Genomic DNA, 27,192 nt, shown 5'->3' on the forward strand with positions numbered 1-27,192 from the left:
ATGATCAATATGTTTCCTAACATATACTTATACACGTTGACCTATATGTCTATATCTGACCTTTGCTTGAATTCTTCTGTCCCAAATTCTGCTGGGTCATTTTTATCCAAGCTAAAGAGCATTAAATTATATACAGTCAAATACCAAGTGCAATCATAGTTTTACTTTTTTACTTAAGGTAGTAAGTTAACCTAACACTAACAAATTTGTAGAAATGGAAACTTTTACATATTTATCACTTCAAAAGAAAGCTTTTCTGCACGGTCAAAGACTTTTTCTCTCTTACTAAACCTAACACACTGATTATTGGTATCATGTAGTTTAATTGTACATGCAACTCACTTCAGAAGAACTCAATCCATTATACAATCTGATTTTCAGCTTTCTAAGTCTGCTCTTCTCTCTCCTTCCTGTCACTAACTTGGCTGATTTCTTAACTGCTTCTCACCAAAAGATAAGAAACAACAGCCTAAAAGCTGGACTCTCATCATACCTGAAAATGAGCCTGTCTACTAAGTACCAGATTTCTAGAGAAGGAAAGAGGCCCACCAGCATTTTCACCTCAGAAACACTGAGACCACCTCATTGTTCCTGACTCGGAATACATGAGAACACTGATCAGCTGTCATATAGATTGGGTACTAACCTCACCCTAGAAGTGAATTTACACTCAGATGACAGAAAATTCAACTCACCAAATGTTAATGCTTGGGTCACAAACTGCAATGGCAGTTAATGCTGTGTCATCTCTAAAAAATAAAATAATATAAAATCAGCCACAGAAAATCAGTTGGAACATTTAGAAGAAATCAAACTGTTTCTACAAGGCTGTGTACTAAAACCATAACTGTGTTCATCTGAGGAACATGCTCTGCCACTTGAGCTACATCCCATCTCCAGCTCTTCTGTTCCCTCTAGCTATTTGCTCTGGTACTATGGTGTGAAGTAGGAGACCTGTACTTAAATGAAAAGCAGTATTTCCATTTTACAATAGAATAGATTTGAATCTCTTCAGGAACTTAAATATGGAACTTAGAAAAGTAAAGTTTTTACACAAGATAGAAGAATTGTTCCCCCTACCACAGTACCTAATGCCATCTTGTATGACTTTCAATGCAATGCAATTCAAGGGCGCTCAACCCAGAGGTCACAGTCAATATTCTGCTTCCTCTCTTCCTCCTATTCCCTTCTTATTTTCAACAATCGTGGATGTCTTTACTGACTTACTTGCAGAGAGTACCAATGGGTGGCAGGCCAGAAGCAGAGAACTCTCCACTGCTAACCAGGACAATGAGAACTCCCTCTCCTTCTGGAGTCTCAATCCTTCACCCAATTTGCAAAAAGAAAGAATGGCACAAAAAATTGCACTTCCCTGACCTTCCAAATGGTTCCCACAAACATGGTGCTTAGTCTCTGTACAGCTTTCTACACAAGTCTGTCGACATTTGGGTATCTGACCACTTAGGGCTGTCTTGTGTGCATCCATGTGCATCCTGCTAGTTATTATCAACATCAATAATTAAATTGCACACAGTCAAATACTGTGAGAATTTCAAAACCTACTTTTTCTCCCCAAATAGCTATAACTGCCTGAAAACTAACTCTACATATACTGTATATGCAAGGGGGTATTTCGTGTGCTTTCCTAAAAATATGGCCTCTCACTTCAATGAAATGTTCACCTGTGCTAAACAACCACTTATGCAAGACTGACAAATTCTTTTCCTAAACCACTGGTAGCACTGTTTTTGTGGGTTTCCTTATCTTCCATTTCCCTTGCTATGGAATTAATCAAGCTGATCTACCACCTACATTTCTGCTTTCTCTCTTCCCTCCATGCTGGCACTATTGTTCTCTATCCATCCAGCCTCTCTGAGTGATAAAAAGGATTTGTATTTCATGAGTTATTCACATTAATATCCAGAATATATGTTGGAATGATCGCACAGACATGCTTTTACTATTTAGTAGTATTTCACATTCATATAAAATTCTAACCCTTACTAGATGGTAAAAGCCTTCTCATCCCCTAAATAAATCACAAATGGTATGAGGGAGGTGTCTTCAGCTGTCACGTCTCCCATGAACATCTGATATCCTAGTCATTATATTTTAACCAGTCTCCTTCCCACAGCAATTGAAGGAGACACATCAGGGATGAATATGGCACGAAAAGATTCTCTGGTCTTTTCATCACCATCTCTTGAAATAGACATCCAGCACATAACTGTGTAAATTTTTGTTTAGGCCTGAACGTGAACTTAGAGGTAAGGCATTTTTGGATAATACCTATCAAATTAAAACCCAGTAATGACCAGCCTTTACTCATTCATTCTGGAGGAACAGAGGGAGGGAGGGAGGGAGGAAGAGAGAGAGGGAGAGGGAGAGAACACATCTAAGTTGTTTCATCCTCTAGCTAGAGAAAACAAATTCAATAGAAAGAAGTTTCTTAACCTTCTAAATCTTACAGCAAAACATTAAATTGTTTTTGGCCATTAAAATAGATTAGGAACAAGAAACATTCTTGGTATTTCTTCTTAAAAATAGCTAACATTTTAGAAAGGCCAAAGTAAATTAGAAAAACATCAAAGACCTTCAGTTGTCATCTATACTTACAGGTCCCTAATCTCAATTACTTTCTTTTCTGTGACTGTCCTTTCATGGATGACTGTACTTACATACATGTAAATATGCATAAATATACATGGGTGACATTGTATGTTTATTCGGACCTTACCCTTCATTGTTGGTTCCTTTGTCAAGTTCAGTTGAGGTATCAGATAAAATATCGCTAAAGAATGAAACCAAAATATATAGTCAGAGGCTCCAATGATTTTCTACATTTGATTACATGTCCCTCCTTTCTTTCTTCCATAACCCATTAAACATTCAGATTTTTGTTCCATTTCTATGTATTTTAATTTTTTCTATTGTTTACTTCCATGTCTATTTCTAGTTGAATTCCACCATAGTATGATAGCACATGGTAATATTATCTATTCTTATATGTCCTGTTAAGACTTCCTTTAGACTCTGCCAAGAAACCTCTTTGAATAATTACTACGGAGGAGTATTAGAGAAAGGAAAAGGAAAAAAGAGAATAACGCTGCCTCTATGCTGTAAATATTATTTCCTTTGGGGAAAGCTTGGGGTTGCCTGGACGATACTTATTCTGGGACTGCTGGATGGAATATTCTGCAGATATGTGCTACCTTTGGCTCTGGGTCTTCAGTTAAATCTGGTTTCTTGCGGATTCTTTGGAAAGGATCGAACATGGTTGGGATCCATCAACTTAGTTATGTTCAGCGATGTCTGTTGTGTCAAATTGCGTGCATTGAGAATTAGTTGCCTTTTTGTTGTTAATCATTACAGTGTCTTTAGCAAAATGAAATGACTTTCATGTTGTAATACTTTCAAGTTTTCTTTGCCAGATAGGAGTACATTTACATTTGCTTGCTTTTGGGTGCCATTCTTGGAATATCTCTTTCCATCCATTCACATCAAGCATGTGACTGTCTCTGTTAGGGAGGTGGACTTCCTTCTTTCTCTTTCTTATTATGTTTCTCTGCAGGTACTATTGGGTTTCCTCTTAGGGCCTGAGTGTTCTACTTTAGCTTTCTCTATTAAGATGAATACTCTACCACTTGAGCCATACTTCTTGCTTTCGGGAAGTAAACTGCCGGGTTTCCTGCCGATATTCCTATTTAGAATGCCACTGCTTTGTTCCAGAAAGGATTCTATCCTTTGGTTGAAGTGTAGCTGATATAATGACTAGAAGAACTTCTCCTCATGACCTGTTCCTCTCTTACCCTAGTTGTTATAAAGAAGGAAGAAAGATGTGCATTTGTCTCTCAGTAGCTGGGCTGTCATGCCTGTGTCTTAGTTGCTTCCCATACTTCTTATTTCACATTTTGACATCTGTTGGTGTACGCACAAATATATTTCTTTCCTTCATGCTGCCTTTAGAAATATGTGTGGATATATATATGTATATGTATATGTATATATATATATATTCAGAGAGTCCTCCTAGATATAAACTCACATTTCAATGCTAGATCCCACATAACATTCTACAGACACTTCTTCCAGGATAAGAAAGTCTCGTCATAAGGCACAACTATACTATACATTTTCAGTCAAATAGCTACCTACTTTATACATGAAGTGATCAATTTTCTCTACTGCTATAACACTGATACCTCATACTTCAGTATACATATAAGTAATTAAAATCAGTAGATAAATGAAGCTAGGTCATCAGTTTGATTCGAATGAAAGTATGTTGTTAATGATTACTAATAGTGGAACTGTCCCTCACTTAACAACAGTTTCTTAGTATTATCATATATGCACATGAAGGCATGTATCACTTGGAAAGTTAGAGGATAAATACTGCACCCACACAGATTTTACTGATTATTAAGTCTTTTAACCATATGCTTCCTGTTGCTCATTAAGTTAACTACTGCCAGTAGTAAAGAGTAAATTGATAGGCCAGATACACAAAGAAGAAAATAAAACTTTCTCTACACTTTCTCCAAACAACAAAGGAGGAAAGAAACAAGGATACAGTAAAGAAAAAGAAATGTGAGCAATATGTCCCTTATGATCAAGCAGAATTTGGGTGATACGGACTATTCTCTTTAATGAAAGATGCCAATGGTTTTAATGGTTTAAATATAATGAATTTAACCTTGACTCAATGATACACTGCCCACTAAACACGCATTTCATGAGTGAGTATGGAATGGAGGAATTTATTTCTGGAAAACAATCAAATGTAAGCAATGACAGAAAATTCTTGTTACACAGTTAAAAGAAAAGCGCAGTAAACAGTGGAAAACTATCAAGACTGGCAGGAAATTTTGTGAATTATATCAAATAAACAACCATGGCAGCATAGATATCTCCTGATTTCTGCTTTTCTGAGGTGTTATTCCCAAAGAAGGAAATTAGTCATAAGTTCTTGTCTCTAGACTTTCTTTATGGAGAACTCAGGTTAAAATATATAAAACTAACAAAAATAGAAACCCCATCTTGTTTTCCCCCTCCTCTTCTCTATTTCAAATGAGTGTATTAAAAGGGGAGAAGGGAGGTTAGCCTAGTGGTAGAGTGCTGGCCAAGCATGCAGAAAGACTCGGTTTCAATTCCTCTGTACCATGTACATAGAAAAAAGCCAGAAATGGAGTTATGGTTCAAGTGGAAGAGCTCTAGCCTTGAGAAAGTCCAAGCACATTGCCCAGGCCTTGAGTTCAAGCCCCAGGACCAACAAAAAAAACAACAACCATGAATAGTCATTGTAACAATATAGGTATGTAGGGCAGAAAACTGCTGTTCTATAAAACCAACAGCATGAAATCTTCAAGGAGACATACACTTGAATGACATTAGATGCATTCTATCCATTGCTAGTAAGGAAAGATCAGTTAGATAAAAAATATCAATCAAAAAACATCAAAGTTTACTACAGTCCAAATTTGTTTAGAAGACACTTGAAAACATTTCATCTTTTAGCTGAAGAATATATATTCTATCAGAAGATCAGATGCTGAGCTACTAACCTAGTCTGAAGAAATCAAAAAACAAAATTGAAATCAAAAGTGTATCTTACTTTTTTCAATTCATGGGGCTTCAACACTAGGCCTCGGTTCTTTCCGTGAGCTCTTCAGCTCAAGACTACTACTACCCTGTCCCTAGAGTCACAGCACCACTTATGGTTTTGCTAGTGGTTAATTGGAGGTAAGAGACTCACACAGTCTCACAGGCCAGGGCTGGTTTTGAACTGTGATCCTCAGATCTCTGCCTGCTGAGTGGCCAGAATGACAGCAGCAGTGTATCTTATTTAAGGACATAGAGCTACAAAAATACTAAAGGTATTAGAGATTATATTAGATATGAAAGTTAACTGATAAGTAATTGATCAATCAGAGGACTGATAAACCAAGAAAGAAAGTTTAACTTACTTAAAGGAAATGGGAAAAAATTGATACTATTGCAAAACACACTAACTTTGATATGGTAGTAAAGCTGATATTCCAGATGTGTAAGATGGAATAGTAGTCAGAGATAAGGCATTGCCAGTGTGGGTAGAGGGATTGTGAAATGTCCCTTGCATTGTGCTGGTGTTTTATCAGTGTCTTACCTCCTGGGAACTACAGACAAATGAGAGTACCTTTTTGTTTCAGAAAAGGATTCCCTGCGACCTTGGCTCATTGTGAGTAGCTGACAGGCACCTAGGGATTCTAGGTGCTAGTTCTTGACATCACAGCACTCCATGAACCACTCTCTTTTGATCTGCTCTTCATATCCTGCTTAGTTTCAAAACACATCTGGATTACATATGATATTCATAGGTAGTCCTCTGTATCCTGAAAAGTCACCACTGTCCAATTCTGATTTATCACTTGATGACAAAAAACTCAATTTACACTAAATGAAAGGAACTTTAAAAAAAATGGAACCAAGAGCTTTATTTTGTGTGATTGTTGTTTTTAAGGTATTATGTTATTTCTCTTTTCCTTTTTCCTCTTTCTGGTTAATTTCCTATTGGGACTGTATCTGACTTTATTATCTGGTATACTGTATATGTTCTTATTCAGTTATTTGAAATAGGAAAGGAAAGGAGGGAAGACAAGATGATTGGGAGGGGGTGGGGAAAAGAAATGGGAAAAAATATGAAAAAGAGGAATCAGTTTGTGACAAGTAATCTTCCTGTTACCTGACGAATGTAAGTGTAACCCCTCTATACCTTGTCACGACCAAAAAAAAAATCAGTTCGCACACTACTTATGTCTTCATTTGAAGGAACAATAACAGTTGTTAAGTTGATGTTCTTGTTGTGGACATATCAAAACATAAAAAAATTAAGTGGGAAAATGTGGGAGGAAACGATACAATGTTCTAACACTACTCGGTTAGAAAACTGTGGCCTTGTTTTTCTACACAGGTGGTCTGTCCAATGTACTATGTGTCTAGGTCTTCTGTCTCTGTCAACCCTTCTTTTCCTGAGGTCAGAACTCAGAGCACTGTCCTTGCTACTCCCATGATCATGGCATGTTGATCCTTCATGCCTAGGCTTGCCTGATCAATGACCCTTCCCTTTCAACAGAATTTTAGATAGATGTGCAGACCTTTGGTTTACAGATGGGGAAAATATGACAGGATAGCAATAGAAAGCCATCCAGGGTATTCCTTTCTGCAGAAGTACATCTCCACTGAATCAACAAAAGTGTGCACTTCATGTGTGGATCAAGAAGCAGAGGCCCAATGATAAGCAAGAAAACAGATTAATCCTGGAAACCTGATTTGGAGCCCCTTTACCTAAAGCACACATGTGGACACACACTCTCTCTCTTAGTCTCCTAGCTCTTTCATTGCAAACATAAATTTATTCACAAACCCTGTATTCACAGATGTGAGCAGTAAGGAGCTTGTCATAACACCATGGAGTCATCTGTCTATACAATATAAATCGTGTCCATAAAGTATTCACAGTGTCACAAACCTTAGAACCACAGTTTTGAAAAGTTGGCATGAAGTTCACAATGAAAAGAATAGATATAGAGAAAGAGTATACACATCAAAGAACTGGATGTAGCCAATAAAATATGGAAAGGCCCGAACAAACTTGTAGTCACTTTGATCTGACACTTGTATTTCTTCACCTGTGAAGAAACTGTTATGGCACGAAATAAATGCAAAGGATTGTATGTCATTGCCACCAGACCAAAGGAACACAACCAGTTGTAGCAGGATCTTATACACTGGCAATGTGAGTGGGGGGTTTAGGAGTTTTCCTTCACTGCTCCCTAAAATAGCAAAACATTTTGTGCAACTCATTTCTCATTTACTCATCAAAATGAAAAGGAGTAATATGACAGACAGAAGGTACACTGACAATATTTGGAAACTACCCAGAAATGATCACAGTCTGTTTCATAACATATATATTTATGTATGTTTTTCTATTTATAGATATCTGACCTTTGCTTGAATTCTTCTGTCCCAAATTCTGTTGGGTCATTCTTATCCAAGCTAAAGAGAATTCAATTATATACAGTCAAATACCATGTGCAATCATAGTTTTACTTTTTTACTCAAGGTAGTAAGTTAATCTAACACTGACAAATTTGTAGAAATTGAAACTTTTACACATTTAGCTAAAGGAACAAGGTATTTCCATTTTTTTCCCTAGAAAGGAAATTTGTTTTGCAGGAACTTATATTTTTACCTCTACAAAAGAAAGCTTTTATGCATGGTCAAATAATTTTTCTCTCTTAGTAAACCTAACACACTGTTTATTGGTATGCATTAGTTCATTTGTACATGTAACTCACTTCAGAAGAAATCAATCCAATATACAATCTGATTTTCAGCTTTCTAAGTCTGCTCTTCTCCCTCCTTCTTTTCACATACTTGGCTGTATTCTTAACTGCTTCTCACCAAAGGACAAGGAACAACAGCCTAGAAGCTGGACTCTCATCATAACTGTCAGTGGGCCTGTCCAAGTATCAGATTTCTGGAGAATGAAAGAGGCCCACCAGCTCTTTCACCTCAGAAAAACGGAGACCACCTCACTGTGCCTGACTGTGATTCTTACCTCCATTGGCTCAGTAAAAGTTGCATGTAGGCAATAAGTAAATAAGGTAGAGAATAGGTAAAGAAAGATACGGTTGCTATGTTTGAATTCACAGTAGACCATGACCAAGTATCTGCTGCCAGATGCTGTCATTTTCTATTTAGTTTCAATACAGGAGGAGGAATAATGAAGACAACGATCAGCTGTCATATAGACTGTGTACTAAACTCACAGCACAAATGAATTTACATTCAGATGACAGATAACTCACCAAATGTTAATGCTCGAGTCACAAACCGCAATGGCGGTTAAGGTTGTGTCATCCCTAAAATGTAAGTTAAAAAGAAAAAAAGACACAGAAAATTCAGTTGGAAACTGTAGAGGAAATCAAACTTTTTCTGCAGGCTGTGTACTAAAACCATAACTGCGTTCATCCTAGGAACAGGTTCTGCCACTTGAGCTACAGCTCCATCTCCAGCTCCTCTGTTCCCTCTAGCTCTTTGCTCTGGTACTCCGGTGTGAACAAAGAGACCAGAACCAAATGAAAAGCAGTATTTTCATGTTACCACAGAAATACAGTTGAATCTGTTCAGGAAATTAAATATGGACCGGTTTCATGCAAGGTAGAAGAATTTTTCCCAGTACCCCTACCATAGTACCTCTTGACATCTTGTATGAATTTCAATACAATACTCTTCAAGGGAAATCAACCTGAGATCATAGCTAATATTCTGCTTCCTCTGTTCCTTCTATTCCCTCATTACCTTCAGTAATCCTAGATGTCTTTACTGACTTACTCTCAGATTGGACCAATGGGTGGCAGGCCAGAAACAGAGAACACTTCATTGTTCACCAGGACATTGAGAATTCCCTCTCCTTACAGGAACCTCAATTCTTTATCCAATTTGTGAAAACACGGAATGGCACAGAAAAATTTCACTTCCCTGACCTTCCAAAGGGTTCCCACAAACATGGTACTTAGTCTCTGTACAGCTTTCTACACAAATCTGTCTACATTTGAGTATCTGACAACAAATGGCTCTCATCTGTCAATGTATGTGTATTCTGCTCCTCATTATCAACATGAACCATTAAATTATGCACAAATACTATGGAAGTTCCTAAAGAGACTTTTTCTTCCCAAATTGCTATAATACCCAGAAAACGAACTCTACATATACTACATATGTAAGGGGGTATTTCCTAGAAATGAGGCCTGTCTCTCCAATGAAATGATTACCTGTGCTAAATAAAAACTTATGCAAGATTCACAAGGAGTTCTTTTCCTATGACCCTAAAGCACTGTTTACACTGTTTTTGTGGGTTTCCTGATGTTCCGTTTCCCTTGCTATGAAGGAAATTGAGCTGATTAACCATCTACATTTCTGCTTCCTCTCTCCCCTCCTTGCTTCCTCTGTCTGTCCAGCCTCTCTGATTCATAATAGGATTGGTAGTTCATGAGTTATTCACCTTAAACTACAGAATATATGTGGAAACTAACACACAGACATGCTTTGGCTATTTAGTAATATTTGCCTTTCACATAAAATTCCAACCCTGACTTGATGGTAAAAGACTTCTCATTCACTAAGTGAATCACAAATGCTATGAGGGAGCTTTCTTCAGCTGTCACGTCTCCCATGAACATCTGAAAACCTAGGTAAGTCTTTCTATTTTAGCCAGCCTCCTTCTCACAGCAATGAAATGAGACACATCAAGGATGAACATGGGTGTGAAGAGATTTGCTGGTCTTTTCATCATCATCATCGCTTGAGATAGACATCCATCACATAATTGGGCAAATTTTTGATTGGGGCCAAAAACGCACCTTATCAGTAAAGCATTTTAGGAAAATACATAACAAATTAAAAAGCCCCTAATGATCAGCCTTTACCCATTCATTGAGAGAGAGACAGAGAGAGAGAGAGAGAGAGAAACAGAGAGACAGAGAGAGACAGACAGACAGAGAGAGACGGAGACAGAGAGATACAGTGTGAGAGAAAGAGAGAGAGAGACAGAGAGAGAGAGAGACAAACAGACACACACACAGACAGACACACAGACAGACAAACAGACAGAGAGACCACCTTTAACTTGTCTTATCCTCTAACTAGAAACAACGGAGTCACCAGAATGTTTAACCTGCTGAATCTTACAACAAAATACTAAATTTCTTTTGGCCACCACACTAAATTAGGACAAAAAGAATTCTTGATATTTCTTCTTGAAAACACCTAAGATTTTAGAAAGTGATCTACAGATATTACAGCCCAAGAATCTTAGAAAAATATCAAAGGCCCTGCAGTGTCATCAATACCTAAAATAAAGTTCTGTAATCCTAATCACTTTCATTTCAGACACTATCCTTAATGTGTGACTGTACTTACCTACATTTAATTATGCATAGATGCACATAGATGAGAGTATATGTATATGTAGACCTTACCCTTCATTGTTGTTTGTTTCGTCAAGTTTGGTTGTGGTATAAGATGAGGTGTCCCTATAGGATGAAACCAAACGTCAGGCTCTCTAATGGTTTTTGTAGACTTGATTACAAATCCCTTCTTTCTTTCTTTAATAACCCATTAACCATTCACAGTGTTTGGTTCGATTTCTATCTATTTCAATATTTTCTGCAGTTTATCTTGCTATTTCCAGTTGAATCCCACCATAGTATGATAGGAAATAGTATATTGACTTTTCTTATATGTAATTGTTAAGACTTCCTTTATACTCTGCCAAGAAACCTCTTTGAATAATTACTGTAGAGGAGGTATTAGAGGAAGGGAAAGGGAAAAAGAATAATGCTGCCTCTAGGCTTTAAATATTATTTCCTTTGGAGAAAGCTTGGGGGTTGCTGGGATGATACTTATTCTGGGACTGTTGTGTGGAATATTCTGCAGATATGTGCTGCCTTTGGCTCTTGGCCTTCAGTTGAATCTGGTTTCTTGCGGATTCTTTGGAAAGGATCCAACATGGTTGGGATCCATCTACTCATTTATGTTCAGCACTGTCTGTTGCGCCAAATTGGGTGCATGCAGTCTTAGTAGGATTTTGTTGTTAATAATTGCAGTGCCTTTAGCCAAATGAAATGACTTTCATGTTGTAATACTTTCAAGTTTTCTTTGCCAGATAGGAATACATTTACATTTGCTTCCTTTTGGGTGCCATTCTTGGAATATCTCTTTCCATCCATTCACAACAACCCTGTGACTTTCTCTGCTAGGGAGGTGGACTTCCTTCTTTCTCTTTCTTACTGTGTTTATGTGCAGGTACTATTGGGCTTCCTCTTATGGCCTGGGTGCTCTCCCTTAGCTTTCTCTATTAAGAAGGGTACTCTACCACTTGAGCCATCCTTCTGGCTTTCAGGAAGTTAACTGGATAAGAATCTCATAGAGTTTCCTACCAATATTACTATTTAGACCTCCACCTCTTTGTTACAGAAAGGATTCTATCCTTTGGTTGACTGCATTTGTAACATCTTGTGAAGTGCAGCTGACATACTGACTAGAAAAAATTCTCTTCATCACCTGTTCCTCTAGCTGAAGAATATATATTCTATCAGAAGATCATATGCTAATAACCAGATCTCAAGAAGCTGAAAAAATGAAATCAAAAATATATCTGATATTTTTTCATTCAAGGGGCTTGAACTCTGAGCCTGGGCATTGTCCCTGAGCTCTTCAGCTCAGAGCTACCACTCTACTTCTTGAGCCCCAGCACTGCTTCTGTTTTTTTCTGGTACTTAATGGGAGTTAGGAGTCTCAAGGTCTTTAGTGCCAGGGCTGACGCTGAACCACGATCCACAGTTCTCAGCCTCCTCAGTAGCTAGGATTATAGGCTCTATGTATCTTTTATTTTTATAAAGACAGAGCTACAAATATCCCAAAGACTTTAGGGATTATAATAAGACATGAAAGTAAATTGATAAGTACTTGATCAATCAGAGGTCTGATAAACCAAGAAAGAAAGTAAAAATTACTTCAAGCAAATAGAAAAATAAATGATTCTATTGCAAAACACACTAATTTTCATGTGGTAGCTCAAGCTGATGTTCTAGATGTGTAAAGACAGAAGAGTAGTCAACAGTGGGGATTTGGTAGTGTGTGTCCAAGGATTGTGAAATGCCCTTTAGATTGTGCTGGTGTTTTTGCAGGATCTCAATCACAATGGGGACATAAAACATATCTTAATATATTTCTGTTTTGTCCAAATAAGATTAGAAAGATTCCCAGGCATACAATATCGAGATGAGGTAGAAACTTAGTTGATGTCATTTTCTAGTGCTGGAAAACTCTCCCTGAACATCAGAAATCTGTCTCCACATTTCTCTACTTATTAGGTATGTTCAATATCCACACATGCAAAGAAACTGAAGTGAGGCTTTTTGCAGAAATTAAACTTTTACACCTGCAAAAGATGATTTTTATCCATGTTTAATAACACTATAAATAAATAAATCTACCTAACCTGGTGGATAACAGCCTCATCTTCTTGCACTCAACTCAATTCAATTTCTGCATGCCACTTGCCTTCCACTCCCAGCTCTATTTCCTGCCCCTCAGTTAGGGACAAGGAAGAGCAGTCTAAAAGCAGGACTCCCATTCAGTGTGAATGTGCTTCTTCCTCTTGTGCCCTTCAGACACCTGGGACTACCTTTAGGTTTCAGAAAGGGATTGCCAGGTCCCTGGGCTTCTGGTGAGTAGCTCATAGGCTCTGTGATAATCTCTGGATTCTGGGTGCTAGTTCTTGACTTCACAGCACTCCGTGAGCCACTGTCTTATGATCTGCTCTATCATTTCTCCTTAGTTTCAAAACATATCATGATTCTGTGCGATATGGATAGGTAGTCCTGTGTACTGTGAAAATTCATCATTGTCCAAAATGGTTTATCATTTAGATGATCAAAAACTCAACTCACACTAAATGAAAGGAACTCTAGGATATGGAAACAAGAGCTTTATCTTGTGTGATTGCTGTTCTTAATGTACTATGTTATTTCTCTTCTCTTTTTTCCCCTTATGCTTAATCTCATATTGTTACTGTATCTGGCTTTGTAACCTGGCATACAGTATATACGTTTATTTCCTTGTTTGAAATAGAAAAAGGAAGTAGAAAAAAACAAGATGATTGGGAGGGGGAAGGCCCATGGGCACAATAACATGAGAAGGGGTATCATTGTGTGAGAAGTAATGCATCTACTATCTGGCAGATGTAACTGTAACCCCTCTATGTATTACCCCAACAATCAAAAATAAAATAAAATTTAAAATTAGTCAACTCACCCCGTCTTGATGTCTTCATCTGAATGAACAACAACTTTGGTTAAGCTGCTGTCCTCCCTGTGGATATATTGAAACATACAGAAATTAAGTGGGGCAATGTAGGAAGAATTGATGCATTTTTCTGACACTTCTCGGTTAGAAAACTATGGCCTTGTGTGTGCTACACAGGTCGTCTGTCAAATGTACTATGTCTCTAGCTCTTCTGTCTCTGCCAAACCTTCATCCAGTACTGAAGTCTCAACTCAGAGCCCTGTCCTTGCTACACCTTTAGTCATGGCCTGGTGAGCCTTCATGCCTAGGCTTGCCTGTTTAATGACACTTTCACTTAGTCTTTCACCAGAACTCGAGAGGGATGTGCAAGCCTTTTGTTCACAGATGTGATTCTGTTTTCCAGGGGTGTGGTGGATGTGGGGGGAAGACCACCAGAGGATGGCAAGATGAAGCCATCCATTGTAGAAATTCCTTTCTGTGGTAGGCCATCTCCAATGAATCAGCAAAATGGTGTGCTGCACGTGTGTATCAAGAAGCAGAGCCTCAGTGATAAGTAAGAAAGGAAAACATTCCTGGAGCCCTGACTTGAAGGGATATCAGAGTACCGTCCTTCAGCCACACACGTATGGACTCTCTCTCTCTAACTCTCTGTCTCGTAGCTCTTTCATTGAAAATGTACATTTATTCATGAACCTTGTATTCACAGATGTCAGTAGTAAGGACCTTGTCATAATGTCACCGAGTCATCTGATTATCCAATATAAATGGTACAGAGACAGTGTTTATAGTTACATAAAACTTAGAACCACAGTTTTTAAAAGTTGGCATTAAGTGCACAATGAAAGGTATATGTAAAAATGAAGGTCCAGACCTAGGGAAAGGGAATACCCATCAAAGAATCAGACATAGCCAAAAAACTACGGAGAAGATCAAACAAAGTTGTATAGCCACTTTAAACTGACACTTGTATTTCTTCACATGTGAAGAAATTGTTATGGCAGGAAATAAATACATAGAATTGTATGTCATTGCCGTCAGAAAAAAGGAACATAACCAATTGTAGTAGGTTCTCATACACTGGCAATGTGCAGGGTTTGGGGGGTTTTCCTGTACTGCTCCCTAAAATAGCAAAACACTGTGTGCACCTCCTTTCTCATTTACTCATCAAAATGAAAAGGAGTAATATGACAGACAGAAGGTACACTGAAAGTATTTGGAAACTACCCAGAAATGATCAGGCTGTTTCATAACATATATATTTATGTATGTTTTTCTATTGATAGATATCTGACCTTTGCTTGAATTCTTCTGTCCCAAATTCTGTTGAATCATTTTTATCCAGGCTAGAGAATTAAATTATATACAGTCAAATACCATGCACATTCATAGTCTTACTCAAGGTAGCAAGTTACCCAAACATTCGTGAATTTGTAGAATTTAAATTTTTCCATACTTAGCTAAATAAACAGAGGAATTCTACTATTACCCAGAAAGGAAATTAATTTCTGTGGAAACTTACATTTTTATCTCTTCAAAAGAAAGCTTTAGTGCACAAGTAAAGAAATTTCCTTTCTTAGTAAACCTAACACAATGTTTATTGGTATCATGTATTTTCATTGTACATACAACTCACTACAGAGGAACTCAATCCTTTATGCAATCTGATTTTCAACTTTCCAAGTCTGCTCTACCCCCTCCGTACTTACATTAACTTGTTGTTTTCCTAACTACTTCTCACCAAAATAGAGTCCAAAAGCTGGACTGTCATCCGAACTGAGAGTCCAAATATCACATTTCTCAAGTATGAAAGAGGCCCACCGGCTCTTTTCACCTCAGAAACACTGAGACTACCTCATTGCTCCTGATTGGGATTTTTACCTCCATTGGCTCAGTGCAAGTGGCATGAAGGCCCTGATAATAGGTAAATACTTTTCACTTCATAGCAGACCATGACCAAGTATGTGCTAACTGACTCTATCATTTTCTTTTACTTTCAATACAAACAAAATGATAACAGGAGGACACTAAGAAGCTGTCATATAGATTGTGTAATAAATTCACACTACAAATGAATTTACACTCAGATGAGAGATAATACAACTTACCAAATGTTAATGGTTGGGTCACAAACTGCAATTGCAGTTAACGTTGTTTCATCTCTAAAAAATAAAGTAAGACACAAACAATTGATTTGGAACATAGAGAGGAAATCAAACTTTTCTACAAGGCTGGATACTAAAACCATGACTGTGTTCATGCTAGGATCATGTTTGCTATTTGAGCTCCAGCTCCATCTCCAGCTCTTCTGTTCCCTCTAGCTCTTTGCTCTGGTACTCCGGTGTGAACTAAGAGACCAGAACCAAATGAAAAGCAGTATTTTCATTTTACCCAGAAATACAGTTGAATCTGTTCAGGAAATTAAATATGGAACAGTTTCATGCAAGGTAGAAGAATTTTTCCCAGTACCCCTACCACAGTACCTCTTGACATCTTGTATGAATTTCAATAAAATACTCTTCAAGGGAACTCAACCTGAGGTCATAGCTAATACTCTGCTTCCTCTGTTCCTTCTATTCCCTCATTACTTTCAGTAATCCTAGATGTCTTTACTGACTTACTCTCAGATTGGACCAATGGGTGGCAGGCCAGAAGCAGAGAACTCTTCACTGCTCAGCAGGACAAGGAGAACTCCCTCTCCATACTGGAGTCTCAATCCTTCACTCAATTTGCAAAAAAGACAGAATGGCACAGACAAAATTACACTTCCCTGACCTTCTAAATTGTTCCCACAAATACGGTTCTTGTTCTCTGTACAGCTTTTTACACTACTCTGTCTATAATGGGGTATCTGACCACATATGGCTGTCCTCTGTCAATCTACGTATGTTCTGCTCCTCATTATCAACATGAACCATTAAATTATGCACAGTCAAATACTATGGAAGTTTCTAAAGAGACTTTTTATTCCCAAATTGCTATAATAACCGGAAAACAAACTCTACATATACTATATATGGAAGGGGGTATTTCCTGTGCTTTCCTAGAAATGAGGCCTCTCTCTCCAATGAAATGATTACCTGTGCTAAATAAAAACTTATGCAAGATTCACAAGGAGTTCTTTTCCTATGACCCTAAAGCACTGTTTACACTGTTTTCGTGGGTTTCCTGATGTTCCGTATCCCTTGCTATGAAGGAAATTGAGCTGATCAACCATCTACATTTCTGCTTCCTCTCTCCCCTCCTTGCTGCCACTACTGTCCTCTGTCTCTCCAGCCTCTCTAATTCATAAAAGGATTTCTAGTTCATGACTTATTCACCTTAACCTACAGAATATATGTGGAAACAAAAACACAGACATGCTTTGGCTGTTTAGTAATATTTGATTTTCACATAATATTTCAACCCTAACTTGATGATAAAAAACTTCTCATTCACTAAATAAATCACAAATGATATGAGGAGGTTTCTTCAGCTGCCACTTCTCCCATGAACAACTGAAATCCTAGGCAAGTCATTCTATATTAGACAGTCTCCTTCCCACAGCAATGAAATAAGACACATCAGGGATGAACATGGGCATGAACAGATTCGCTGGTCTTTTTATCATCATCATCATCTCTTGAGATAGACATCCAGCACATAATTAGGCAAATTTTTGTTGGGGCAGAAAACGCACGTTAGCAGTAAGGCATTTTAGGAAAATACACATCAAATTAAAAACCCCCTAATAATCAGCCTTTTCTCATTCATGGAGACAAAGAGACAAGGAGAGATACAGAGAGAGAGAGAGAGAGAGAGAGAGAGAGAGAGAGAGAGAGAGAGAGAGAGAGAGAGACAGAGAGAGACAGAGAGAGAGACAGAGAGAGACAGAGAGAGACAGAGAGACAGAGAGAAAGAGAGAGAGAGAGAAGGAGACAGAGAGATAGAGAGAGCTCGCAACTGTAACTTGTTTTATCCTCTATTTATCAGAGAGAAGTTTTTAAATTGCTGAGCCTTACAACAAAACACTAAATTGCCTTTGAGCACCACAATAGATTAGGAACAATAACTCTTGACATTTCTTCTTGGAAACACCTAAGATTTTAGAAAGTTATCTACTGATATTACACCCAAAAATCTTAGAAAAATATCAAAGGCCCTGCAGTGTCATCAATACCTAAAATAAAGTTCAATAATCCTAATCACTTTCTTTTCAGTGACTATCCTTTTATGTATGACTGTACTTCATACATTTTATTATACATAGATGCACATAGATGAGAGCATCTATCTATCTATCTATCTATCTATCTATCTATCTATCTATCTATATATATATATTTAGACTTTACCGTTCGTTGTTTGTTTCGTCAAGTTTGGTTGTGGTATAGGATGAGGTGTCCCTATAGGATGAAACCAAATGTCATAGTCAGACTCTCTAATGGTTTTTATAGACTTGAATACATATCTATCCTTTCTTTCTTCAATAATCAATTAACCATTCAAAGCATTTTGTTCCATTTCTATGTATTTCAATATTTTCTGTCTTTTATCTTTTGTCTATTTCCAATTGAATTCCATCATAGTATGATAGCAAACAGTAACATTGTCTTTTCTTTTTTTTTTGCCAGTCCTGGGCTTGAGCTCAGGGCCTGAGCACTGTACTTGGACTTTCTACCACTTGAGCCTCAGCACCATTTCCGGCTTTTGTCTATGTATGTGGTACCAAGGAATCGAACCTGGGTCTTCGTGCATGCTAGGCAAGCACTCTACCACTAGGCCAAACTCCCAGCCCATTTTAGTTTTTTGTTTTTTTTTGCCAGTCCTGGGCTTGAGCTCAGGGCCTGAGCACTGTCCTTGGACTTTCTCAAGGCTAGAGCTCTACCACTTGAGCCTCAGCACCACTTCTGGCTTTTTTCTATGTATGTGGTACCGAGGAATCGAACCTGGGTCTTCATGCATGCTAGGCAAGCACTTTAACCACTAGGCCAAACTCCCGGCCTGTCTTTTCTTATATGTAATTGTTAAGACTTACTTTATACTCTGCCAAGAAACCTCTTTGAATAATTACTGTGGAGGAATATTAGAGGAAGGGAAAAGGAAAAAGAATAATGCTGCCTCTCGGCTCTAAATATTATTTCCTTTGGAGAAAGCTTGGGGGTTGCTGGGATGATACTTATTCTGGGACTGTTGTGTGGAATATTCTGCAGATATGTGCTGCCTTTGGCTCTTGGCCTTCAGTTGAATCTGGTTTCTTGCGGATTCTTTGGAAAGGATCTAACATGGTTGGGATCCATCTACTCATTTATGTTCAGCGATGTCTGTTGTGTCAAATTGGGTGCATTGAGGATTAGTTGCCTTTTTGTTGTTAATCATTGCAGTGTCTTTAGCAAAATGAAATGACTTTCATGTTGTAATACTTTCAAGTTTTCTTTGCCAGCTAGGAGTACATTTACATTTGCTTCCTTTTGGGTGCCATATTGGAATATCTCTTTCCATCCATTCACATCAGGCCTGTGAGTGTCTCTGATAGGGAGGTGGACTTCCTTCTTTCTCTTTCTTACTGTGTTTATGTGCAGGTACTATTGGGCTTCCTCTTATGGCCTGGGTGCTCTTCCTTATCTTTCTCTGTGAAGAAGGTACTCTGCCACTTGAGCCATACTTCTGGCTTTCAGGAAGTTAACTGGATAAGAATTGCAGAGTTTCCCACCGATATTACTAATTAGGTCTCCACTGCTTCGTCCAGAAAGGATTGTATCACTTGGTTGATATTCAAGGGGCTTGAACTCTGAGCCTGGGCATTGTCCCTGAGCTCTTCAGCTCAGAGCTACCACTCTACCTCTTGAGCCCCAGCACCGCTTCTGTTTTTTTCTGGTAGTAAATGGGAGGTAGGAATCTCTAGGTCTTTAGTGCCAGGGCTGTCTCTGATCCACGATCCACAGTTCTCAGACTCTTCAGTAGCTAGGATACAGGCTCTATGTATCTTTTATTTTTATAAAGACAGAGCTACAAATATCCCAAAGACTTTAGGGATTATAAAAAGTCATGAAAGTAAATTGATAAGCACTTGATCAATCAGAGGCCTGATAAACCAAGAAAGAAAGTAAAAATTACTTCAAGCAAATAGAAAAATAAATGATTCTATTGCAAAACACACTAATTTGTATGTGGTAGCTCAAGTTGATATTCCAGATGTGTAAGACAGAAGTGTGGTCAACAGTGGGGATTTGGTTGTGTGTGTCCAAGGATTGTGAAATGCCCTTTAGATTGTGCTGGTGTTTTTGCAGGATCTCAATCACAATAGGGACATAAAACATATCTTAATATATTTCTGTTTTGTCCAAATAAAATTAGAAATATTCCCAGGCATACAATATCGAGATGAGGTAGAAACTTAGTTGATGTCATTTTCTAGTGCTGGAAAACTCTCCCTGAACATCAGAAATCTGTCTCCACATTTCCCTAGAAAGGAAATTAATTTGTTTGGGAATTTACACTGTTATCTCTTCAAAAGAAAGTTTCTATGCACAAGTAAAGACATTTTCTTTCTTAAAATTAACAAAATGTTTATTGGTATCATGTAGTTTAATTGTACATGCAACTCACTACAGAGAAACTCAATCCTTTATGCAATCTGATTTTCAGCTATCTAAGTCTGCTCTACTCCCTTCTTATCTTCACTAACTTGGCTCTTTTCTTAACTGCTTATCAACAACATACAAGAAACAACAGCTTAGAAATTGGACTCTCATCAGAACTGACAGTGGGCCTGTCTAAGAAACAGATTTCTGGAGAAGGAAAGAGGCCCAACAACTCTTTCACCTCAGAACCACTGAGACAACCTAATTGTTCCTGACTGGGATTCGTACCTCCATTAGCTCAGTGTAAGTTGCACGTAGGCACTGATAATAGGTAAATAAGGATATGATTGCTAATTTCACTTCATGGCAGACCATGACCAAGTATGTACTAATTGACTTTATCAATTTCTACTTAGTTTCAGTACAAAAATAACTATTACATGAGGATACTGATAAGCTGTCACATAGATTGTACACTAAACTCACACTACAAATGAATTTACACTCAGATGACAGATAACACAACTTACCAAATGTTAATTCTTGAGTCACAAACTGCAATTGCAGTTAACGTTGTGTCATCTCTAAACAATAAAATAAAATAAGACACAGAAAACTCATTTGGAACATACTGCAGAAATCAAACTTTTCTACGAGGCTGGGAACTTAAACCATGTCTGTGTTCATGCTAGGATCATGTTTGCCACTTGAGCTGCAGCTCCATCTCCAGCTCTTTCATTCCATCTAGCAATTTGCTCGAGTACTCTGGTGTGAACTAAGAGACCAGAACCAAATGAAAAGCAGTATTTTCATTTTACCACAGAAATGCAGTTGAATCTCTTCAGGAAATTAAATATGGACCGATTTAATCCAAGGTAGAAGAATTTTTCCCAGTAGCCTAACATGGGACCTAATGCTATCTTGTATGACTTTCAATACGATGTTGTTCAAGGGAACTCAACCTGAGGTCATAGCTAATACTCTGCTTCCCCTGTTCCTTCTATTCCCTCCTTACTTTCAGTAATCCTGGATGTCTTTATTGACTTACTCTCACCTTGGACCAATGGGTGGCAGGCCAGAAGCAGAGAACTCTTCACTGCTCACCAGGACAGTGAGAACTCCCTCTCCTTACTGGAGTCTCAGTCCTTCGCCCAATTTGCAAAATGATGGAATGGCACAGACAAAATTGCACTTCCCTGACCTTCCAAATGGTTCCCACTAACATGTTCCTTCATCTCGGTACAGCTTTCTACACAAGTCTGACTGTATTTGGGTGTCTGACCTCTTATGGTTGTCCTCTGTAGATCTCTGAGTGTTCTGCTCTTCATTACCAACATGAACCATTAAGTTATGCGCCGTCAAATACTCTGGAAATTCCCAAAACTACTTTTTCTCTCCAAACAGCTATAACTAGCTGAATACTAACTCTAAATACTCTTTATATGCTAGGGGTTATTTCCTGTGTTTTGCTAGAAATGAGGCCTCTCTCCCCAATGAAATGTGATAAACAAAGATTTATGCAAGGTGTAAAAGGAGTTTTTTTCACATGACCCTAAACCACTTTTTGCAGTGATTTTGTGGGTTTCCTTATGTTCCATATCCCTTGCTATGAAGAAAATGGAGCTGATCAACCATCTACATTTCTGCTTCCTCTCTCCCCTCCTTGCTAGCACTACTGTCCTCTGTCTGTCCAGCCTCCCTGATTCATAAAAGGATTTGTAGTTCATGAGTTATTCACCTTAATCTACAGAATATATGTGCAAACAAACACAGAGACATGCTTTGGGTATTACCTTTCACATAAAATTCCAACCATCACTTGATGGTAAAAGACTTCTCATCCACTAAAAATATCACAAATGGTATGAGGGAGCTGTCTTCAGCTGTCTGTTTTCCCCAGAACATGTGAAATCCTAGGCAAGTCATTCTATTTTAACCAGCCTCCTTCCCACAGCAATGAAATGAGACATATCAGGGATGATCATGGGCATGAAAAGATTCTCTGGTCTTTTCAGCATCATCTCTTGAGATAGACATCCAGCACATAATTAGGCAAATTTTTGTTTGGGGCTGAAAACCCACCTTAACAGTAAGGCATTTCTGGAAAATACACATCAAATTTAAAAACCCCTATTGACCAACCTTTTCTCAGTCATTGAGACATAGAGAGAGACAGGGAGAGACAACAGAGACACAGACAATAGACACAGAGAGAGAAACAGAGACAGTCAGTCAGACAGACAAGACAGAACCCCTGTAACTTGCTTTATCCTCTAGCTAGACAAAATGGAGTCACCAGAGAGAAATTTCTTAACCTGCTGAGTCTTACAGCATAACACTGAATTGGTTTTGGCCACTACAATAGACTAGGAACAAAAAGAATTCATGGTATTTCTCCTTGGAAATACCTAAGATTTTAGAAAGGTCTCTACTGATACTAGAGCCCAAGGATCTTAGAAAAATATCAAAGGCTCTGCATGTCATCAATACTTAAAATTAAATTCTCTAATCTCTATCACTTTCTTTTCTGTAACTATCCATTCAAGTGTGTCTGGACTTACCAACATGTAAATATGCATAGATACACATAGGTGAGAGTGTATGTATATTTACACCCTACCCTTCATTTTTGTTTCTTTCAGGAAGTTCAGCTGTAGTATCAGATGACAGTTCTTCATTTTGGGGCAAAATCTCTTACCTCTCATACATTTCCCACAGAGTTTCCTTCACTGCTTAGGTTTGACAGCAGACTATAGTATTCCTACCTATGTCTCACAGCTGGGATCTCATGCCTATACCATATTGCTCTGCTACTTCTTGTTTAACATGTTGACATCTGTGTGTGTATGCACACATTTCTTGCCTTCATTCTGACATTAGGAGTACGCGTAGATATGTATATATGTAAATATCATCAGATCATTGAGAGCCTTCAAGGATATTAACTCACATTCCCATCCTAGATCACATATTATGTCCTACAGCCAATTTTCAGGATAGAAGTGTATTGGAATATATAGGCAGGCATGACACATAACTTTAGCATACATGTTCAGTCAAAGAACAATCTACTTTATACAAATGATCAATTTTCACTACTCATAGCAAATTGCTACCTCATAGGATACCATACATAATGATAGATAAAATCAGAAGATAGATGAAACTAGGTCATCATTTTGATTATAATAAAAATGATATATTAACATTTACTATTGTATAACTATCCTTCACTTAACAATAGTTTGTTAATATTACCACAGACCCCACAAAAGCATTTATTTCAAGCTGAAATAAATATGTACTTTGATGATAATCAAGTATTTTAATCATATCTTTACTGACACTCACTAAGTCAACTTACTGCCAGTCATACAGGATACAATTTTAGGCTAATACACAAAGAAGAAGAGAATCAATCCTTCTCTGGGTTGGCAGCCACCAAATAACAAAGAAGCAATGAAACAAGGATATATGACAGAAATAAATGAGAATGGGAGCAATATGTCTCTTCTGATCAATCAGAAACTTAGGGGAATATGCATTATTGTATCCAATGAAAGTGCCAATGGTAGAGTAAGTTTGAAAACCCCTGCCCCAATGATATGCTGGCTGCTGAATACCCATTTTTAAGAGTGAGGATGGAAAGGAAGATTGTATGTCTAGAAAAAATCAAATGAAAGTAATAACAAGCAGTTCTTGATATGTAAAAAAAAAACCCAGACTACAGCAATCACTGGAAAAAGATGTCAAGAAGAGCAGGAAATTATGGCAAATACATCAAATAAACAACCAGGAATAGTTATTGTAAAGATAGAGGTATATAGTGCAGGAAAATGCTTTTCTATAAAAACAACATCATGAGACCTACAAGGAGACATATACTTGAAGAGTATATTACATGCATTCATATCCATTGCTAGAAAGGAAGGATCATTCAGACAAAATTGTCAATCACAAAACATCAAAGTTTACCACATTTCAAATTTGTCTAGAAGACACTTCAAAACATTTCATTTTCTAACTGAAGAATATACATTCTACCAGAAAATCACATGTTAAGCTAATAACCAGGTTAGAAGAAACTGAAACAAAAATTGGATATACCAATGTATCTTATTTTTACAAAGCAATAGAGATACAAAAAGAGAGAGGACAAAACAACGCATGAAAGTTAACTGATAGACACTTGAATGATCGGGGGACTGATAAACCAAGAAAGAAATGTAAAGTGTCTTCAAGCAAATGAAAACAAAGTGATGATATTGAAAAACATATTAACTTTAAGGTGACAGCTCAACATGATACTCAAGAAGTGTGAAGTAGAATAGTAGTCACAGGGTGGGGAGTTTTGGAGGCGGGTACAGAGTCAGTGGTGTATTAGCACAGAAGGAGTCACACCTAATGTTTTACAGAGCCCAGTAGGAGCTTGTTGGAAAGTTACTGAATGCTTCCCCTTTTTGTCACACTGGAGTGTGATGACAGGGCATTCTGTTTGCCTGCTAGGCAAACACTCGACCACCTGAGTAATGGCCTAAGTCATTTGGTGCTGTAGATGTCTTTCCAGGAAGGTCTTCCTTCTGTCTAGGTCTGGAAGTGGCCTCAGATCATCACCTGGTTATCTGTGCTCCTGGGAGAAGGGAATACAGCTGTGAGCTCCTAGGACAGGCTCATTGCTTGAGATAAGGGTCTCAATAACTTGTTTTCCATGCTGGCTTCTACATAGGATCACCTCCAATTTCCACATACCACACAGTCAGTGTGACAGGAAGACCCTTCCTGATGCATATTTCTTTCATTTTCCTAGCAGCACTGGTGATCCAACACAGAATCTTTCACTTTCTGAATTGCACTGCATCACACATGTCACCGCTCCTTTCATGCTGTTTGTATTTCTTCAAATACAAGGGCTCAGCTCCAGCCTTATGAATGTGGATACTTATGTGTCTCTGTGTCTGTACATACATTCATATAAAATATGTACATAAACTTCTACATATACATTTGTCTAGCACTCTATTATATGGCTTGGATTATAGCTTACCTTTCAGTCACACTGTCATCATCATGTGCTGAACAAAATTCAAATGCAGATGTGCTATAGGGACAAAAAATACATATAGTCAGATATCACATGAATAATTAACCTTCATATTCTGGGTCAAATTATTTTGCAAGTCACAAAACAGTGGACTATGCTTCTTCCCTATAACTGAGATATTCTTCACACACTTGATTTCAAATCAGCACAACATTACAGTTTAAGATTATCAAAGAAATATACTTGGTGATAAAATATTAACAATAAGCGTTCTAAAGTAATTGTGTATCTAGCTCACTGGGTCAGAAAAGAAGACAGGTGCAAGGTCATCTCCAAAGGTAAAGAGAACACATTACTCATTGAGTCACCAAGACACTAGGCCACAACTTCCTAAGGAGAAGGCAGGGTAGTCATCTATCCATGATCTTCATCACATGTAATCAAAACCTCCAGTTTTCCCAAGTAACTGAAGACAGAGGAGAGAAAGTAACCATGGAGTCATTACTTGCTCTGAACGATACTGCTATATCCTCCATTCACATGTTGGGATAATCTTCAGAGTATGTGGTGCCAAGATTGAACATTATTACCATATCAATCCAGTCACTTTGAGACTTGGCAACAACCTTTCCATATAAAGAAGAGAGAGTAGTTTGGGAAGGGACATATTTGGTCTGGGACAATTCCATACAACAAAGCCATATCCATACAACAAAACTTTTATGCTCATTGTTTGCAACTAAGAATAAACATGAAACACGTATAAATGTGAGGCGGGTTCCATCAACAGTGATGATGAGTGGGTACTTGTAGAACCAGCTTCACCTGCTGTTGAAGGTTCCTCTACGCCCTGCCAACTGCAGCCTGTTCCTGGCTCTTTCCAAATTCTTTGTTTCTTGCTCTTTCAGGATTCTTTTGTCCTTCACCCAATCTGAAAAATCTCATACCAAAGCATTTTGAATGAAATGTTCTTTTAGATTGTGTGGGTGTTTTTACAGTGTCTTAAACACAACAGGGACACGAAACATTGCTTTCTTGACATGTTTCTCTCTTATCCAGATAAGTTTCTGTTTTATCCAAAGAAACAAAGTTAGAAAGACTCCTGTACACACTGTATTCAGATCAGATAGAAACTAGGTTAATGGTGTTCTCTAGTGCTGGAAACCTCCATGAACATCACAATTCTCAGTCTGCACATTTGTCTACTTGGATAGGTATGTTCAGTATCCATACATGCTAAGAAACTCAATTGGAGGTGTCTTAGAGAAATTAAACTCTTCTACTTGCAAAAGGTAAGACTTTTCCCTAAAAGTTAAGAATACTATGACCCAATAAATCTACCTGATCTGATGGAGAATAACCTCTTCTGGTTTCAGTTCAACTAATTTCAATGGAAATCAAGACTTAGATATCATCTAAATATCAGCATTCTAGGTGTCCTCTATTCCCTGGTGACTTTCCTGCCTCTAAGATAGGGACAAGGAACAGAAGTCTAGAAGCAGGGCTACCATTGATTGTGGTTGCAGGCATCTATAGAAGGAAGGATATAATCTTCCTTTATGGGCCATATAGACCGCTGGGATTACTTTTTTGTTTCAGAAAGGGATTCCCAGCTGCCTGGGCTCATGTGACTAGCTGACAGGCACTGTGGTGATCTAAGGATTTGAGATGCTAGTACTTGACTTCATAGCACCCCATGAGCCAGTGTATTTTGATCTACTCTATCATTTTCTA

The 27,192-nt window shown here is 37.9% G+C and overlaps 1 protein-coding gene across 1 annotated transcript; it reads right to left on the bottom strand.

The window, feature by feature from the left end:
• Positions 1 to 672: 672 nt before the first annotated feature.
• LOC150039111 (uncharacterized) lies at positions 673 to 26,988 on the bottom strand. Its single transcript, XM_090328008.1, has 13 exons — positions 26,967 to 26,988; positions 26,284 to 26,398; positions 25,462 to 25,515; positions 20,948 to 21,001; positions 18,189 to 18,239; positions 15,963 to 16,016; positions 15,150 to 15,200; positions 13,867 to 13,923; positions 11,028 to 11,081; positions 8,853 to 8,906; positions 7,987 to 8,037; positions 2,738 to 2,791; positions 673 to 749 (listed from the first exon to the last, which is right to left on the bottom strand). The coding sequence occupies exons 1-13, from the start codon at positions 26,986 to 26,988 to the stop codon at positions 692 to 694; spliced, it is 729 nt and encodes a 242-aa protein (XP_090184134.1). The 3' UTR covers positions 673 to 691.
• Positions 26,989 to 27,192: the final 204 nt, after the last annotated feature.

This window comes from Megascapheus bottae, unplaced genomic scaffold (genome assembly GCF_031878675.1).
Source record: "Megascapheus bottae isolate mThoBot1 unplaced genomic scaffold, mThoBot2.hap1 HAP1_SCAFFOLD_76, whole genome shotgun sequence".
Taxonomy (NCBI): Eukaryota; Metazoa; Chordata; class Mammalia; order Rodentia; family Geomyidae; genus Megascapheus; species Megascapheus bottae.

Excerpts from the sequence above, each read along its gene's own strand:
- LOC150039111 (XM_090328008.1), bottom strand. The coding sequence starts at position 26,988 with ATGCCTGCAACCACAATCAATG. Across the intron at positions 18,240-20,947 it reads GACTCAAGAATTAACATTTG|GGACACCTCATCCTATACCA; the intron begins GTAAGTTGTGTT and ends TTCATCCTATAG. Across the intron at positions 11,082-13,866 it reads GATGAAGACATCAAGACGGG|GGACACCTCATCTTATACCA; the intron begins GTGAGTTGACTA and ends TTCATCCTATAG.